A 19638-nucleotide genomic window follows, 5' to 3' on the forward strand; every position below is an offset into this window, starting at 1 on the left:
GCTTGAATAGGAGTTTTCCTATATTTCACCTATGAAATGTGATGTGTTCATTAGCAACCTGACTTGCTTGTAAATATGGTACACTAAATTACGAGCTCAAGAAGAATTTTTATCCAGGATATTGCTTTTCTGTGAGAAAGAATTCTGTAAGAAAACAAATGTATATTCTCTTGCAAATGATTCTACAAACATAGCCAATACTACATCTCAGATTGTTTGTTCGCCATGGCTAGCTGTTTTTATTTTAGTTTGTTTGTCCTGCACCAAGGCTTCATCCATGACTACAATACTACAACTTAATGGTAACCTGATATTGATGCCTAATGTTGATTTCTTTAACAAAATAAACACACTACAACCGGGCACTCTTTGATTCTAGGATAACTACATGCTCCCTGATGGAAGCAAAGTCACAATTCAAGAAAGGCGGCTGCACGTAGGAGTGCACAACGGGTGTTGTTTTGTCCAGAAGCCCCAGGTTGTCGTGGTTGTTCCTGAGTCGGAAGTGATTCGAGGTCGATCTGCAAGTTTTAACAAGAAACTTGGCTCTAACCTTAAATCAAGGTACGTCAGAATTAATAAAAAAAATACTGAATGCCATATGTTCCTTAACTGCTGTATCCTATTATAATCGATGTGGATGGACAATGAATGTCTTTCTGAATATGTTAATTTACAGATTAGCATAATACTGCCAATAAACTCTTTTCGATATCGGTTTAACATCTGAACAGCCACCCAAATGTAAATGTGTATATATATATATTACCTACTGGCTGTCGCCAGTAGGTAGTTATAGTTAGGATTATTTTGAATAGGGAAATTGCAACATTCGATTGTGAATAACTTTGGCGCCGGTTGAGGAATCTGCCTGAACATTTCTTCAAAAATGCCTGGCGGCGCTCCGGTCCTTCCCTGAAAGTTTGGGGGGGATTCGTCAAGCGGGGGCCAAGATAAAAGGGGGGTCCCAAAACGTGTTTTCCCTATGTTAATTTCCATAGGGCGGTCGACCTCAATTTTAGCCCGAACGGCTGAATGGATTTCCACCAAACGTGGCAAAATTGTAGGGACTGGTAGCCCGATGTGCCTTTGCTATGTCTTAAGATATGTGCTCCAGTGGATTTTGAGTAATTAAGGTTAAAAAAATATATATCTATAAGCGCGCCCCGGTACGCGCACCGGGCGCGCTCCAGCGCGCTACGCGAGTTCGTGCGCGGAAAACTGATTGGCTCTCGGGTGTCTGTAAACATTCCAAACAGTCCGGAGCGGCCGCCATCTTGTGTCTCGGTAGGATCGAGACACAAGAGGTGGCTAAAACAAAGAGGGAAATGACCAAAAGGGGGCAGGAATGTCTCCCCTGACGCCCTAGGTTTGATGTGGGGGCCATACATTTTTTCGATTTGCACGGGGGGAGCGCCCGGTACGCGCACCGGGGAGCGGACCGGGGAGCGTACCATGGGGAAAAAGAATGACAGAGTTTTAAAAAAATTTAGCCTTTTTTTATAAATTGGAGGTAGTTCTAAAAAGAACTGTTTTTTTCTTCTTTTTGTTGTTTTATATTTTTTGGAACATTTTATAATTTTTTTGGGTTTTATGAACAGTTTTATATTTTTTTGGTATTTTTTAAGGGGGACAAACAAAAAACAGGGAATTGTAAACAGCTCAACTGGAGCAAAAAAAACCAGGAAAAAATTAAGGCGTCTTTCGGCACCGGTGGTTGTCTCCAGCGCGGTGTATAAGTTTGATGCTCTGCTCCCCATAAGAAATGGTAGTCCCACAAAATATACAAGTTATCTTGTAGTCTCCAAACTGGCGTTGGATGCATGGGACCATCTCTCTAGTTTCAGGACCCGATGGAGTGGGTTGTTTAGAGGTGCTCGGAGAAGATTGGGGAGGGTTTCTGGTCAGTTCTCTGACCTCTGCTGCAGAATAGTTATTGGGGTGCTTTCGTTGCATGTGGCGTAGCATTGTGTGATTCCCAAATGAATATTTTTTTGCAGGGTTCCCTCTGGAAAGTTCAGCGCCACAGATGAGACAGGTCACCTTTGCAGCATTAACTTTTTTGAAACCCCTTGGGATTTTAAAAAACTCCCATATAAAGTGCTCCTTAGGTTTATATGGGGGATTGTCTTCACGCAGGAACTGCCTTCTCTCCTTCTCCTCCTCCTCTTCTTCTTCACCACCAATGTGATGTTGTGGTGGTCCTTGTGGTGGTGGTGGTGGTGGGGCAGATGCTCCAGCTGCTGGTGCTACTGTAGCCATTTCTCTTATCAATAGAAGCAGGTCTTCCTCACTCAAAGAATAAAGTGAGAATGAGGAAAAAAGGTGGAGGCTTTCATCATTTGGAAACCAAAACTGTTCTGAACCAATGAAAAGTGTTATTTTCAGGTCACATGACCCGACGCGCTTACGCTACGCGCCCCGGTGCGCGCCCCGGTGCGCGCCTGGCGGCGCTTATGTAGCGCGTTCGTATGTGCGTGGATGCTTCCGGGTGCGCTTACGCCGTGCGTATCACACGGACGCGGCTACGCGATATGTCACGATGTTGTTTTTGTTTGCGGCAATAGCGCTAACGGGACGCTCACCGGTACGCGCCCTGGGGCGCACCGCAAGACTGCGCTTACCGGTGCGCTCACCGGGACGTGCACCGGGAGCGCTCCAGGGCAAAAAAAAAAAAAGAATTGAAGAATATACATTTAAAAATAGTATTACATAAATATACAATATAGGATTCATTAAAATAAATTATACTTCATAGCTATAGAAATTTGTTATTAAAAAACCTATGAAATTCACTGAAAAAACCATAGGTTTCACATCGGTTATAGTTAGGAATTAGCATTTAAAAAACCTATGAAATTCACTGAAAAAAACATAGGTTTCACACCAGTTATAGTTAGGAATTAGCATTTAAAAAACCTTTGAAATTCACTGAAAAAACCACAGGTTTCACACCAGTTATAGTTAGGAATTAGCATTTAAAAAACCTATTAAATTCACTGAAAAAAACATAGGTTTCACACCAGTTATAGTTAGCTGGAAATTTTACTGACATAAAACCATTGAAATTCCCACGTTATAGTTAGTTGGACTCACTATAACTTGCGCTCCTGCAATGCACTGCTGATGACGTCACATATTACATCACTCATGACATGGTCAGTGACATCACTCATGACATCACTGATGACACCATCCTTGTGACAGAGTGACAGACCTCCTTTCAGTGTAATGTAACCCTTGAAACACATATTCAAAAATATTTTGCTGAAAGTTTGTCAATAATTGAATATAAGATCTGCCTTATCGCAGATTTCTCTCAATGCCTGTGGCTTGTCCCTTGAAGAACACAAAAGAGCATGGTAATATGCTATCTCCAGCTTTATTCACAAACATTCTTCTTCCATCTGTTTCTAAAAGCAAAAACTCTTTGTCTGCTTTTAACATTAATTCAGTTTTTTTGAGATTATGGTCCACAGTTAGGGAGTAAACATTCCTGTAGTGTATCTCCTAATCAGCTACCTCCTCAGGCAACCCCATATATCATGGTTTTGGTTGGCATGTTTTCCCTTATGAGCTTGCAGAAGGAAGACTTTGCCCATATAAAACTATGCGTTGTCTGCACACCAATATTAATTTTTTCTCTGAAGTTAAGATGGTTAGAAGATTCTCGTGGATTGGTAAGTACTCGAAGATCTGTGATTGGTTATTGAACAGTGGTCAACTTTGGTAATTCTCTCTTGCTGAAAAGTTTATTTGAATTTACAGAGGAACGTTTACTTTGGAATTCTCAAAGCAGTTCCACTGGGTTCTTTTATGGACACCCAATGCCTGCTTGTTGTAAGCAGTGAATCCGGACACTATTGCCTCCCATCAATCATAGTAGTCTTAGTTGCCATTATCTAATAGATTCCCCCTTTATCTTCTCTTCGTTTGAATGACTGGCTGATGCCTGTTAAGCCTCTGCCACCAGCTGTGACAAATCCTTTGTCAAAGGATGGAACCACTTAGGCTAATCATACGGTTGCCTTAGCTGATCCTGTGGTTGACAATGCCTTTGTTGGCTTTGCCAGTACACTAAATGTAAGTGTTGTGGCCCTCAATCATAGATCAATTGTTTCCCTTGCCTCTACATCAGACACTGTGCCTAGGAATATTAGCATTCTTTGATTGAACGCTACTGGGTTAGGACCTAAAATGTTGAATGTAGATTTAATTAGATCTTGCAACATCATCCGTTTGAACAAGACTTGGATGCTTGTGCCACTTTCTCTGTTTTAGCTACTCCTTGGACTTCTGGAAAAGCAAAGGGCAGCCTAACCATTTCGGTGGCCGACACTTTGGTTGTAACATGAGCGAACTACGCCTGCTACTCAAATATTCAGACATACTTTTTATTATTTAAAAAAGTTTTTGGGTTTGCAATTTTGAATTTTTATAATGACAATTTTAATTCTTCCTGAATTGCCAGTTTTGAAGCCATTAAATAATTGTTGAGGCAATGTTCTAATTCTCTATGTCTATAAGAGTTTGGGGGAAGGCCCCCTTATCCTCGTGAGTGATTTGTATGCTATATTGGGGTCCTGTTATTAAGATATTGTTATTGTTGATATTGACAGTGGCAGGACACTTTGTTTTCCCCTCAGGCGGATAGACACTATGAATATTTATTCAAAGTGGTTGCCAAATGGATCCCTCAAAATGCCAATAGTGTTTCTTGCCAATGTCCCTTGTCTATTCCTAGTTGTAAAGTTAGAGGTTCCTCAAGGGACTGGGTATTTATATTTCCTGTGTTTTTTTTGGGAACAGCATGCCATTATTCTGTCAATACTCTACCCTTTAGTGTCCATTTGAGTCTCCATTTGCCCAACCTGGCAAAGCCAACATCCTCCTATGTTATTTGATGTCGTGGGTTAAGGATGGTGACCTAAGGCTACAATAATGCATGGTTGACCCTGATTTTATTTTGGAACAATTCATAAAGGATTAGAAACATGTTTCGAGATTTCCAATAGCTTTTTGACTGTGGTGACTGTTTGTAACATTAATTCCAATGTATTTGATCTTCTCAGAGCTTCTAGGGTGTATAGATGAGTAAATTCCGCCCTCAAATGGTTTAATTGACAATGTTCTTTGGCCAATCAATAGTTAAATCATTTTTTAAGCTTTCTCTAATAAACAGTGAAGAGGTTTCCAATTTCTGGGTCATATACAAAGAAGCCCTCAAACATAGCAAGTTAGCTTCTTGGAATGCCTGATAAGGTCGTCTATTCACTAGAGCAAATAAGGTTTGCAGAGCCTTTTTAAGTATTTTCAATAGTTATACTTTTTCAGACCACCATTGTTTAGATGCTCACATTCAGGCTGATATGCGAATTTCTTATTTTGGGAACTTGTACAATTCGGCAACACCAGCTAACAGTACCATAGCTTCTACTGCTCCAGGTGGTGCAATAGTATTTGCCTTACAATAGACCATCTTAGCAATTCAAGCATTTCCCTTAGGTGAGGCACTAATCCCTATGGATTTACATAAACATCATGCTGCTCTGTTTGCACCTATTGTGACAAGCGTTATTAACACATCTAGAAGCACTACTATTCCATGTTCTAGGTTACAGTTGATTATTGTGCCAATCTTTAAAAAGTTATCACTCTTTATGTTTAGTAGACTTTGTCATTAAGATTGCTTGTAGGATTACTATGAAAAGACTCCAGGACTGGGTGCAGGGTAAGGGTATTTTGGTGGAAACCCAGTATGACATTAGAGCCAATTTGGGTTCTATGAAAAAACGCATCATATAATGAGTGCATTTACCGATCACAAATCTATGTTTTTGATCTGTAAATATACAATGGTGTTGGGGGGGGGGGGCTCTATCTATCTACCCTTCGTGGGCCTAAGTTCAACATATGATTGCATTGAAAGTCCAAAGTCTGGAATATACTTTCTAAAATAAGTGCCAACACTGTTCTCATAGATTTCCTGTGCCAGTAGTTTTGGGATGTTACTGCTAAGGTAACATTTAGGCCTACTGAAGTGTGCACTGAAAGTTTTTCCTTTGAAGGGGAGTTAGGCAGTGGTGCGTTCTTCTTTTTACACTCAGTATGAATGGTCTGGAGTATTCCTTAAGGACGAATGTGTTTAATACTCCTCACTTTGACAATAAAACTATTGTTTTATGCAAACGATGTGGTGTTTATGCCCCACACTGAAAAGGGTGTACGAAAAGTAGTAGTTAGCTTTGTGTCCTTTATGGATTATGGAGATCCAAAGCCAAATTTAAACAAGATCTATATAGTGAGTTTGGCACCAGAACACAAAATATAGAACTTTTTGTATTAAGAATTGAATTCTAGAGGACGTAAATACCTTTTCTTATTTAGGTAATAGTTTTGTTAGCTCCTTGTTTTACCTTTATGTTCTTGTTTATAAAATAACATGTTCTGTTGTGTATCACGTTTGTAGTGCCATATACGTTGTGATTGGTTTCAAGATGTTATCTGTAGTGCCTTTCACTAGCTCCTGAATTCTGTTTCTAGAACTCGAACCGGTTAGACAGTTGGTAGCTGCAGTTAGTCCTGACATGGTGCTGGACGGGCGGCTCGCTTTCCTAATGGATTAAAAATCATCTTATTATCTACAATTGATGTCTGGTCTCTATCTGTAGCTACCTTCGATTGAAACCCATACACCTCTTGTTAGTTTGACTTTTTATGCTCTTGAAGGCTTGTATGTACCCAATCAATGGGAGATGTTTATACTCATGACACCAGACTTGGTAATAAATCTCTAACCCATTTGTTGAATAGTATAGAAACAAATCTTAATCTTGAAAGGAGTTAAAAAAGTGTTCAAGATCATCTGGTTCATAGTACTCCTTTATTTTGGCCTCCATTTTGATGAGCATTACAGCATGCTAGATAAGGACAAATTTAGTAACCGACTTTCTATGTCTGTGGGAAAGGGTTTGGAATTTTTCCTTTCGACATTAATGAGATGTCTGCGTATATATGCATGGTCTGGCCCCCGAAGAAAATGGGCCTTTCTGCTTTGCCACCTTTATCACATTGTATCTTTAAACAGAAGCCCCATAATTTGTAATCATTTCTTGTAGGCCTTTGCCAACGGTGGGCAGAGAAACAGTTTAGAAGAGGATCCTTACACCTAAAGTGTGTCCTGCTTACATCTGGGCCATGATATTTACACAGTTACATAATTTATTTATCCTTGGTCAAGGATGGAAAGGTTTACTTTGCGTCAGCATACGAGTCTGAAAAGGCCAGGGCAGAAATCTATGAAGATGGCTGAAGCTCTTCCGCTCCACAACTACCCATACTAAAGCTGTAGCAGAAGAGGCGTAGTGACAGATTCAGGCGGTGTAGCCCCGCCATTCTAGAACAACAAGGGGATACCATCCTTAACCTTGTGTAGAAACAAAAAACCTTTCACACTGTGTTCCATACATGCATTCGTGTAAGTATTACAAGATACCTCTCATTCATGAGAGGAATCAACAGTGAACATGGACTCCCATCATTGGTGGCATTTCAGTGAGTGCTTATATGAAGGTGATCGATTACCCAGTTTTTCTGATAGAGACTTGTAACCGCTGATTCCTCACCTTTTGAATATTTTCCAGGCAAGAATGGAGCCGGGAACGTTTTTCAGCATTACCTCTGAACGGTAGGTGGCACAATGCAGCTCCGCACTGATGCCGTTTCATCTGCTCTAGAAATGATGTGTGGAGACCCCAGTTCCTTGTGCTGATGTCCATTCCTTTCTTTCCGTGCCAGCAGTCGCAGACCCGGACCTACCTCTTGTCTCTGTGAGACACTTTGCCTCAAATAATCTTCCACTTGTAAAGGAAATGTAGCATTCCAAAATTAGTTTTTTTAATTTGTTCTGATATTTTTATTTCATACAAAACGGCAATGGGAAAACAAAAGGAGCAACTACTGCAAAGATATGTAGTACAATCCTGCTGCGTGAGCGATGAGGGAGGCAACGTATGTTATTTTTAGTGGAGATATACAAATACGTCATAAGTATAACATAACAAGTGCCTACTAAGTGTTCCTGACAGCTGCCTTCCGGAGAAGAACGTGTGTACTTTGCCGCATACCCGAATAGTGAGAAAAGTCTGGCGATTTGTTCTCATTACCTGAATTTGCATAACTTCTTGCTGGATGCCGTATTGAACATTTAATCCTCTCCTCCCCACATGGAACTTCCCAGTGACCTTAATTACTCTGCATGACCGCTTTGGAACGCCCTGGCGATTTGTTCACGCTTCCTGTATTGGCACCGCACTCTGCTGGATGCCTAATTGAATAGTCTACTATCTCCCCAGCAAATGGCAAGTAATCCACATATCTGCGGTGACTACTCGTTACTGGGAGCTGTGACCTGGCCTTCCAAATTGGGCGCCTGCTAATGGTTGTCTCTCACATACCTTATTGTCCTGATGAAGACCCGCAAGCAGAGGTTTTAAGTTACCCTCTACAAGTCAAGTCCGGTTGAAACGTTGACACCCTGTATCCTAGGACCCGTATTACGTGTATCACCCCCTCCCCGAAATTGGATGATGCATTCTGAATATGACCGCATCATTCTGCGAAATGGACATTGAAGAATAAAACGAAAATTGTTCTGTAGACAGGCCCATTCACACTGGTTTACTATCCCCAGCATCGTTTCTGCCAGTGTCCACTGAATTTCTCCTTCTCTAACCCACCTCACACATTACCACTTTTTCCTTACACTCTTTCCTAGAGCTGCTGTCTATCGATATATCTTCATATATTGTATTGACTTTGCTATTTTCATAACAAGAGAATATAAATAAGATTTTGTCTTTAAAATACAGCAGTTGGTTCTTTCTCTCAGGTGCATTTTGAAGAGTATTTGGTTCTCTCGTGTGTAACAATTATGTGAAAACCTTTCTAGTGACTTAGCTAATTAATTTTAAAAGTCACAACCTCTTTAGGGCCAGATGAAGGTGGCCAAATAGCGAGCGCTAATGGTGAAATTCACAGAATTTCAGCGTTTGCGATCGATATTTGGCTGCTAGTAATGTAGGTGAGTTTAAACCTACTAGCAAAATAAGGAAGAGCAAAATCGCGATTCCTTATTTTGCTCCTGCATTTAAGGAATCGCAAATTGCGATTCCTTAAATGCAATGTAAGTAGCACAAAAGAAAGTGCACTTTAGCCTTAAGGAATCGCTAATTACCCCCAACTTCAAGTTGGTGGTAATTAGCGATTTCCTTTAAAAAAACACTTTTTTGCTTTTTTGAAAGTGCCATGTGGCACACATTCATACCCTTTAGGGCATGTATGTGCGCCACATGTGCACACATGCACATTCCAGGGGTGCAACAGGGTGTCCTAATTGCGATTCTGTAATAGCGAATCGCAAATAGTGAATATCTTCCCATTCTTTCCTATGGGCCTCCTAGCCCATAGGAATGAATGGGTCAGTATTCCTTATTAGCGAATCTCAATTTGCGATTCATTATTAAGGAATATTAAGGAATCGCTAATATTTTTGCGATTCCTGCCTACATTCAATTTTGCGAGTCCTTAATAGCGATTCGGTAAAATTCACTATTAAGGATTCGCAAATTTGATTTTCCCTACATCTGGCCCTAAGTCTTTCCAAGGAGGGACGTCAGGACCTCTTGTTGTTCTTACTACTAAGCATCTCCTGTCACGAAAAACATGGCGGTAGTTATGTCGAAAAATTGACAGGCCTTACTAATGCTGATTGGTTTTGTCTGCTTGGAGTGTACATCAGAAGATGTTCGATGACTCAATAGGGGGATAGAGAGAGGATATGGGGAGGGAGGGAACCCTCAGAGAGGAGTGCAGGAGGGAGGTAGAAAAGAGAGACAGACAGGAATAGAAGAAGAAGAAGAGAAGAAGAAGACAGGCTAATCTGGGTAGGGATCAGGACACCTAGCAGCAGGGTCGGGCAGGATTCAGCAGATTGTTGAGGTAAATCCCGTTAATCTCCATAGGATAGAATGTGATCTAGAAGGGGAGTTCATGGGGGTTTGTTCTTCTGTAAATATTTATCGCAGGCATCCCAAAGACGTGTGGGGCGGAAAGTGCCATGAAGTTTAGTGTGTAGAATGTTGTCAGTGCCTCTGACAGAGCATAGCAAATGCCACCAATTGCCAAAAGTGCTTGGGGATGTTGATTTTCAATCGGAGAAAAACTGGAGGTCTGCTAACTGGAGAGGAAGAGGTCTGCTAACTGGCTAACAGGGAAGTGTGGGCATCGAGTACCGTGGAGTGAGGGTTGGCATGTAGGCTTAACATGGCTTTTAGGAAGTCAATCTCTATTGTATCCCAAGCTTTGTGGGTGGACCAAAATCTAGATTGAACTAGGGCTGGGGTGATTTTGGCATCGAAGGGAGATTTCCAGATCTTTTACAATTTTTTTATTGAGGTTTCAGGAGCCTGTGGACTGTATATGGGGTTCCATTTCAAGTTAAATATTCTCAAGGCCTGTCCATTAGATGTGTCAAGAAGTTTGTACATTTGTGAGGAGGTGTGGGTCAAATTTCATTTGCAAGGAGAATGGGATAGTGTGTTTTGGACTTGGCCCTCTTGGCAGGGCCATCCCTGAACTTTTTGCCTTCCTCCAATATTCTCTCTGACCTGTTATTGTTGGTTTAATGACTCTGGGCACTTTACCACTGCTGACCAGTGCTAAAGTGCATATGCTCTCCCTGTATAAAATGTATATGTGATTGATTTCCATGATCGGCCTATTTGGTTTACTGTCAGACCCCAGTAAAGTGCACCAGGAGTGCCAGGGCTTGTAAATCCAAATACTGGTAGTGGACATGCAGCTCTGGTTGCGCCACCCACAGAAGCAGCCTTTTAAAATGTGTCTAGGGTCTGCCACTGCAGAACCTGCAATCACTCTGGTACAGTCATGCTGGCTGGGCAAGTGCACACACTTGCCAGCCTCTAAACCTTCCCTTTACCTCATATTAGTCACCCCTATGGTAGGCCCAAAGGCAGGGTGCATTGTAAGTGTAAGGTAGGGCTAGCCCTGATGTGTGTGGCATGTCCTAATAGTGACTTACAGCCAATTTCGTTTTTCACTATTGTAAGGCTACCTGTTCTCATAGGCCAGAATGGGCTGCTGGAATGATTACACTCTATAATCCCAGCAGGCTCAGGGAACATGGTAGAAAGTCAAGTCTAGTATGCCTGAACTCAGAATAATAAAACACTCATTTTAGTTAAGTTTATTTTAATATCCTGTGTTTGCAAATGCTATTTTTAGAAAGTTAGCATTTGCTTGCCTAACCATTTTAGCCCGCCTCTGCCAGGATGTGTATCTGCTGTCTGGGTTGTGTGAGTGACAGGGCTGGGGATGACAGGTGGTGAATAGAAGGATTACACCAGAGTGGGTGGTGGGAGCGCCCCTTGACTCTGAATAGGGCTGTGCTCTGCCACCACAATGCTGGCTCCACCCCCTGGGGAGTGACTGATGACTCTGTCCGACACCTAGCCCAGGAAGAGGGAAGACTGTCAACAAAGTGCTCCTGACTGTACTTGTCATCACAATGCTGGCTCCTGCGGAGCGTCTGCTGTCCCTGCCCCACACTCTGAAAGAGGAAACCAGAGCCTGGTAAACAAAGTGCTCAGAGACTGACTGGATTAGGCAAAGGCCCCCCTGGCCTGCGAGAACAAAAGAAATGTCCTATAAAAGTAGGAGCCCTGCTCCTAACAACTCAGATCCTGTTTGCGCTAAAAAGAAACTGTGCCCGAAGAGAAGGACCTGGGAAAGCTACAAGGAGGACTACTGTCTCTAATCCTGAGAGACTGGCCTGTTGTGAGTGCCTTGCTGCAAGAAGGAGAGAAGGACAAAGACTACAGAGACTTTATTTTATTTCAACTTGTGCCAAATTTCGACAAAGATCTCCAAGGGCTTGCTGGTGACTAGCCCCCTGAACTGCGCCCCAGGAACAGTGGGCGCTACCCCCCCTGAAGAAGGAAGCTGCTGCTGGCGAGTGCTGTTTGTCCCTGCAGCGCTGAGTAAAGGAGAGCTGAGAACATCGTGCACCCTCGCCGCGCTCTCTACCAATCTGTGCCTCTGTGTCCCCTGAGCACCATGACTGTGGCCTGATCGTGTCACCAGCCGCAAAGTAAAGACCAGCCCCTCACTGGTACAAGCACCGTGACTGCACCCGTTCTGAGCCGTAGCTCGCATCGTGAGAGGGACCTGTCCGGTCCGAACACCGCCGCCTACTGATCTCCGCGTCGTAGGCTGCCCAGTAAAGACAGACTCTGCTGCTGATTGTGTCCCCCTTGACCCGTGCACTGAGAAACGCACCCCGCAGCTGTTGACGTGAATTGCTGTGGGGTGTAGCCCGGCTGGTACGTCGCGTCCTGTGACCGTACTGCCACCAGCCCCGCCTGCAGCCGCTCCCCCTCCAGGGTAGAAGCGTACGCTGTGGGTACGTCTGTTCTCCCCCACAATGCACCGTTAACTGAGGAGCCCTGCGCCTGCACCCGCCTCGTGCCGTAGCCCGCATTGCCCTCCAGGAGACATCGCGACGTGAAAAGACTGACCCTCGCCACCATGCGCCTCAAACCCCCCCCCCCCAACTAGAAAGGTACTGTACGTGTGCGCAGTGCGAGTCGCATTGAAGCTACAGCTCGCACCGCCCTTTGTGTCTCTTGAACCCTGAACTGAGTGCCGTGCGAGTCTCAACCCCCATCACGACTCGCACTGCCTCTCTGCCTCGACCTTGCCCGTACGCCACGCTCCGGACTGCAGTGTCGGCGTGGCGTGTGCATTTGAAAGCGCACCGCAATACGAGCCGCACCAGCCTGGTACGACCCATACTCTTGGTTCGCCTGGCCTATGGAGTACGCGTCTCACGCGGGATGCGTGAGATTTAGTAGGCTCCTGTCCCGGGAATCGTACGTGGCGCACAGAAGCGCTACGAGGCGTTCAGGCTGCCACAAACAGCGCGTTCAAGTAGTACACAGTGCCTGGAGAGCCAGAAGTCGTTCTGAGAAGTAATCTCACCTTTTAAAAGAGACTGAACATTGTGAGGGTGTGTTGCGGAGTATTCAAACCTCTTTCAAGAGACTGTCCAGTGTGACATTAAGAACTGTGGCCTCATTTTAAAGGGAGTGAAAGCATTCTAAGTACTGTCCATGATATTCAAGAACTGTGGCAACATTTTAAAGAGTAACTGGAACCATTGTTGAGAACCTTTAAAGTCTGTATGTACAAGCCTGAGTAAGAGTTTATATATATATATATATATAAAGAATATATTTTTACTAAACCTACAGTCTTGTGTCCCTCTATGGTGGGTTAGTGATCATTGTGGAGGATACTTCAAATGCTTAGCCACACGTGCTCCAGAGATTAGCCTAGACTGCTTGCGCCACACTACCTAGAGGGTGAGCAGGGGTTATTTCCTGAGAGTAATCCTTTGCCCTGACTTAGAGGAGAGGGTCCCTGCTTGTCGCAAGTACATACCTGCGCCAACCAGAGACCCCCAATTCTAACAGTGTTGGTGCGTGATCCCAGATTATTTATGGAGTTTCTGCCCTGATGAGCCCATGAATCCCAGAATATTGTCTTCCCCCTCAAGTGTAATTGTGCATTGAACCATAGGAAGGCTAGGAAAGAACCGTGTAGTCGATGTTCTAGGCATTTGTCGAGGAGTAGGAGTGACTTGACCATTTCCATTATTATTGTCTGGAGTGTTTTAGAGGGAATTTTGAGAGATTGTGTATTGAGGGTGGAACTAAGGGGTAGGAGTGAGGTTAGGCTGGATTCATTGATAAGCCACGGGGGTACAGAGGGGGGCTGTTTCCTGTGGTCACAGCCAATGCACCATGGGATATCAGGAATGCTCTTTGGTAGTGAGGATCGTCTGGGAGGTTTATCCCCCCGAGGAATAGTTCCTCTTCATGATTTTCATAGAAATTCTTATTTTAAAAATTTTCCATATGAGTTCGGATATGTAGTTATCTACTGACTTACAGAGGGAGGGTAGAGGACTACAGAAAGCATATTAGATGTGAAGTTAAATCAGGGAAGGTATCATCATCTTTACCTTTCCCACTCGCCCCCACCAAGTGATATTTTTTTGGGACCAGGTGATGAGAAGTTCTTTTATTTTGGTCAGCGTTTTCCGTTCATTGAGTGAAATAGATTGTTTAAGTTAGAGTTAAACCATATGTCCATGTTTTGGATGGCTGTCGGTTGCCACTTTAAACCAAGGTCACCGTATATAGCTTATGTAGAGTGGACGTTTAGGGGGAAAACCTCAGTTTTGCTTGTTACTAATGAATATTTTTCTATTTCCTTCATGATGAATGGTATGACTTGTGGGGCATCTCCGATGAATAATAATACATCCTCTGCATAAGCAGCTACCACTTGTCTGCCTGAAGGGAAGTTGATACCTCTGATCCCTGGATTTTCCCAAAAGACGGGGAGTAATGGTTTACTGACCAGTATGAAGAGTAGGGGTGAGAGCAGACACCCTTCACAAGTACCGTGTGATAGAGTGAAGGGTTGGGATAGGTGGCTGTTGACTTGCCGTGGCGTCCGAATAAAAGGTCATAATCATGTGGATGATTTCATCCTCCAGGGGGTATCTGTGTAATGTGGCATGTAGGAAAGGCCAGGAGACCTTGTCGAAGGCCTTTTCTGCATCTAGTGCAAGCGCTGCTGTTGGCGAATGGGATAGTTTAGCTCATTCTAAAACATGACAGAATGTTCTGATGTTATCTGCCGCAAGTCTGCCTTTGAGGAAACCCGTTTGCATTTTTGGTATCATGTTTTGGATGGCCAACTCCAGTCTGCGAGCAGCAATCTTTGCGTAGACCCTTCCTTTGGGATCACCACGGTTGAGGCTTCTGTGGCGGAGCCAATAATGTCAAATTGTAAAGATAGGGTGCACACCTTTGTTTCCATAATTTTTCAAAAATGTATCCAAACGTTATTCCTGAGTGCGTGCATATTGGAATGGTGCTCTGCCCAAAGGTACCAAATGTATAAACAACTTCTGAAAGTGGGGCGATCTCTCACCCCAACCAATTGCACAGCTAAATGCTGCCATCATGGCAATCATGTATTAAACAACTTTTTTTATCACCGTATTCTTTTTCTTCCATCTTTTTCAACTTTTTTCCACTCTTTTCAACAGTGTTATCAATCCACACGTGGAATGAGAAATGCCAATTTTTCAAGTTTGTAGTGCTCAAACTGTGTCCATCCGGACCTTCTGAAAGAACACGACTATTGCAAAAATTCATTAGAAGCAGCGTTTATTGAATTAAAAAACCCAATGCATTTCGGACGGCGTGCGCCCTTCGTCGGGGGTCACTGGAAATAAACAATAAAACAGTCACCATTTGTCGTTTACAATCATGTCTTCACATTGTTAATTCTTATTCAGTCTTGAAATGCAGGGCTGGTGGTAACCACCATTTTGTATTCCTTGCACGGAAGCAGTAGGTATTCAAATCCAATCTAATCCACCGATCTAATGTTTCGAATTTCGTCACATCCCAGCTGCCAGTACTTAGTTTGTGTCCGAGGGTTTGTATCGGGCGTCTGATGCGAAGATCGTGTTCTGGATCATTAGAAACAGCAGAGCAGTCAATTAAGCCGCCATCTTGCTGGGGCTCAAGCTACAGCCCCCTGATGCCGTGCATCATGACCTTCAATCCAAAACAATAGGTTTTAAGCCTTGTGAGACTGTTCCAAACAAATGTCTGTGACCGATCCTCATCAGGTTTGCCAGTGGAGGCTGGGGAAGAGCCATGATTTGAAGGTCTGCGGTGAATGCGTGTAGATTAACCTGAAGGCCATATGAGGCTGAGAGGAGAAACTCTGTTGCTAAGTACTGGAAGTCTCAGCGATGAGACTGGTCCAAGTTAAAGGGTCAGTTTCGGTCCCGTTCCTGGTCGAGAAGTCACAGGAGTCATTCCCAAAATCACTTGTTGTTGCGCTCAAAGTTGCGAGGGTGTCGCCATGCCTTTCTATCTCGCTCCCAAAGTCGGTCAACCTCGGAGCCCATACCTTAACTTGCCTCAGCACACCACGAATTTCTGGAGCCATCTATGATACCAAGGAGCTGAGAAGCCCCCACCCCGGATACCACCAGAGTGTTCGCTTTCTGTGGCAATTGGACACCTTGATTCTACCACGGGGTCTCCTCTATGTCCTGGCCGCCTCGCCTCCTGTGTTGCGCTCCACGCTGGTTCCCTGAGCTTTGACACCAATGGCGGTGAATGACTCAGAGCTGACACACCACAAACCTCGACTGATGCAGTGCTCGCTTTCATCAAAGCGCCACCTTCCCTGCTTTACTTACCAACTTCACAAGAAGGAACACGTACTTTGCATTCCTTATTGAGTATGGATATGTTCAACGATTATGATGTGGGTGATGAGAGGGTAACCATACCACAAAGAAAATTGGTATAATGACCTACCTTCAAGCAGCCAGTGTCCTTGACACTTCTCCTGAGTGGCGACTCCTTTCATCCCAAGGATATGCTGCTGAGGAGAGTGCTTCTTACGACATGGTCATTCGTAGGGCAGCCAAAGTTCTTGAACTACAGCTCCTCACCTTACAGGTCAAAACCAATGTCTTCATGTAAGTGCTCCAGCAGGGGCAAACATCTACTGGGTGCCTCCTCCCCTTCAATGGGGCAGTTACTGATACTCTTTATTAGGGGACTGAGCCAAACCTTGCTGTGGGCTCCCAGTCAGTCGCCAAACTGTGAGATGCTGCTGCACGGCCCCGGGCTACCGTGCATTCTTGCCTCAGCACCCCTCCCCAGAAATCTTGGTGGTGCAGGTGTCTACCAATCAGAAGAATCTGAATACCCTGCTGACTACTCCCCTGAGGGAATCCAGATGAGTGGAGACCTCTTCCACCAGCTCGGCCCTCAGGTTCGTGAGCGCGAATTGCCTGCTGGACTGCTATTCCTACGCACTTTAGGATTCAGTGGCTCAAGTCCTCCCAGATATCCGACTTGTCCTAACCTTAGCTATACAGGACTGTTGAGATGCAGCCGAGTGCACAATTCATTGTGGGTTGTATACCTGCCGATTCCATCGGACGAGCTATTGTCTCCTGCATCACCATTCACCGCCTGTCCTGCCTGCGTTCAATGGATTTTTTCAGGCAATGTCCAATTGCCCCTCATGGACGTGCCCTTTGACTCCGATGGAGGCAGGATCCAATTCTTGCCGGGTTGGAAGATAACATTGGATAGGTGGGTCCTGCAGATAGCACAAAAGGGGTACGCCTTGCCCTTCTTTGCCTCTCCGCCACGCCTTCTGCCATCCTCAGAATGGCTGATGGAAGCCCGTCTGTCTGTATAATAGCTCTTTTGGCCAAAGGGGCTATGAAGATGGTGCTTGCGCCAGAAGTAGCTCATGGTGGTTGTTCCCGCTAATTTCTGGTGCAAAAAAAGGACAGAGGCCTTCATCCTATTTTAGACCTGTCCCCTCTCAACGCCTTTCTTTGGAAGGAAAAAGTCAAGACGCTCACTCTGGCCCAGGTCTTGTCTACTACTAACCCAGGAAACGGGATGGCGGCTTTAGACCTGCAGGAGGCCTTTTCCATATTCCTGTTCTGCAGGCCCATCGGGACTACCTGCGATTTTTGGTGGGATAGGAGCATTTTAAGTTCACTGTGCTTCCCTTTGGTCTCACTAGCGTACCTCGTGTTTTCACAGGAGCGATGGCCGCAGCACAACGTAGGACATTGGGGGTCCCAGTCTTTCCCTATATCGAGAACTAGTTGTTGAAGGTGAGCTCAGGCAGTTATCAATCACTTCTAGACTGTAGCGAACCTTCTGTCATCCTTGGAGTTCAGTATCAATGTGCCGAAGTCACAGCAAACTGCTTCTCAGAGACTCCACTTTACCTGAGACATTCTAGACATTGTTCGGTTGTGTGCTGTTCCCCTGGAAAGGAGATGCCAGGATATTCAGGCTATGATCCTGATCTTTCAGCCTGTGTTCTGGATCTCAGTGAGGTGGACTCAGGCTGCTGGGACTAATGGTCTCCTGCATCCTGCTGGTCAAGTACGCCAGGTGGCATATGCAGACCCTGCTGTGGGATCTGAAGTCTCAGTGGGCCGAACCTGAAGAGGGAACCCTCTGACTATTTCTGTGAAGACTGTGAAAAATTGCACCACAAATGGATCAACAGCAGTCCCTTCTCCTGACTCCACCCAGAGCTGACAGTTATGACTGATGCATCACTTCTGGGTTTGGGCGACCACCTGGGAGAGGTGTCATTTAGAGGCAGGAGCCAGACTCCATATCAACCTGCTGGAGCTCAGGGCCATCACTTGAAGTTGAAAGCCTTCCTTACATCCATGAAGGGCGGAGGCTCGTACAGGTGCTGACAGACCAGAGCACTGCCATGAGGTATTGCAACAAACAGGGCTGAATGGGGTCATGGGCACTGTGTCAGGAGGCACAAACCTCTAGAAATGACTGGACCATCAATGTATTTTCTTGGTGGTGAACCACCTACCAGGGTCTTTGAATGCCAGAGTGGACAGACTTTCCCAGTGACTTCCAGTGGATTGTGAATGCCAGTTGCACCTAGAGGTGGTGCAAAGTTTCTTCTGTGACTGAGGATAATCTTGGCGTGATCTGTTTCCCACCACAGAAATGCGCAATGTCAGCGGTTCTGTGTGTTGGAGTTTTCAAGGAGTATCTCACTAGAAGACATTCTGCCTAGAGTGGAACCCGGGATTCCTGTATGTCAACCCGCCAGTACCTCTTCTTCCTTGAGTTTTGGAGAACATAATGACTGCTTGGGCCCAAGTCATCCTAGTGGCCCCATATTGGGCACGGAGAGTATGGTATCCAGACATCTTCCGGGAAGACCTGATTTCTGAGCAACAGGGCTGGGTTCTGCTCGCTTAGCAATTTCCACCTTCATGCATGGAGATAGAGTGGTGGCAGGTGATCACTTTTTACCTTCCTCCGGAGGTGGTTGATGTCCTCTTGGCAGCCGGGCATCCCTCAACAAAAACTGTATTTGCCTGTTGTTCGCACAAATCTGAGGTTCTATTCTGCACTTGCCAGATTTAAAACCTCCTGTCCAAGTTATCTTCCAGTCTGTTTGTTTTGTCTCTTGTCCGGTAATTCTTTGCTTTAGGCACAGTTAAAGGGTACCGTTCGGCTCTATCAGCCTTTTTACAGTTGCCCGGCTCAGCCCTCCTTGTTTAAATCACTGGTTGTGATGCATTTATTTTGAAAGGACAACAAAACTTCTTGCCTCGCTCTCCTGTTCCCACACCACAGTGTAGCTTGGTCCTCACATATTTGATGTGTGCTCTCTTTGAGCTGATACACAGCTGTCCTTTGCAGCTTCTAACTCTCAAGACAGTGGTCCTCGTTGCCATCACCTCGGCGAGTGAGTTTCAGGCTCTGTGTTAACCTGCTTTCACCATCTCCTTCTAACACAAACTGGGTGTGAGTGTCCTCTTGCTGAAAGTTGTAACACCATTCCATGTTAGTCAAACCCAGCTGGCGTTCTATGCTCCACCTTACTCTTCTAAGGAAGAGGAAAGACTTCATTGCATGGGCCCCAAAAGAGAAATGA

The 19638-nt window shown here is 44.7% G+C and overlaps 1 protein-coding gene across 1 annotated transcript in view; it reads left to right on the top strand.

The window, feature by feature from the left end:
- Window positions 1–19638, top strand: part of NPHP4 (nephrocystin 4) — a 1007060-nt gene that overhangs the window by 339466 nt on the left and 647956 nt on the right. The window contains exon 8 of the mRNA XM_086921734.1: window positions 380–564. Coding sequence (XP_086777860.1) covers window positions 380–564 — 185 coding nt within the window. The remainder of the gene's footprint in view (window positions 1–379; window positions 565–19638) is intronic.

The sequence above is a fragment of the Lissotriton vulgaris genome, chromosome 5, assembly GCF_964263255.1.
Source record: "Lissotriton vulgaris chromosome 5, aLisVul1.2, whole genome shotgun sequence".
Lineage (NCBI taxonomy): Eukaryota > Metazoa > Chordata > Amphibia > Caudata > Salamandridae > Lissotriton > Lissotriton vulgaris.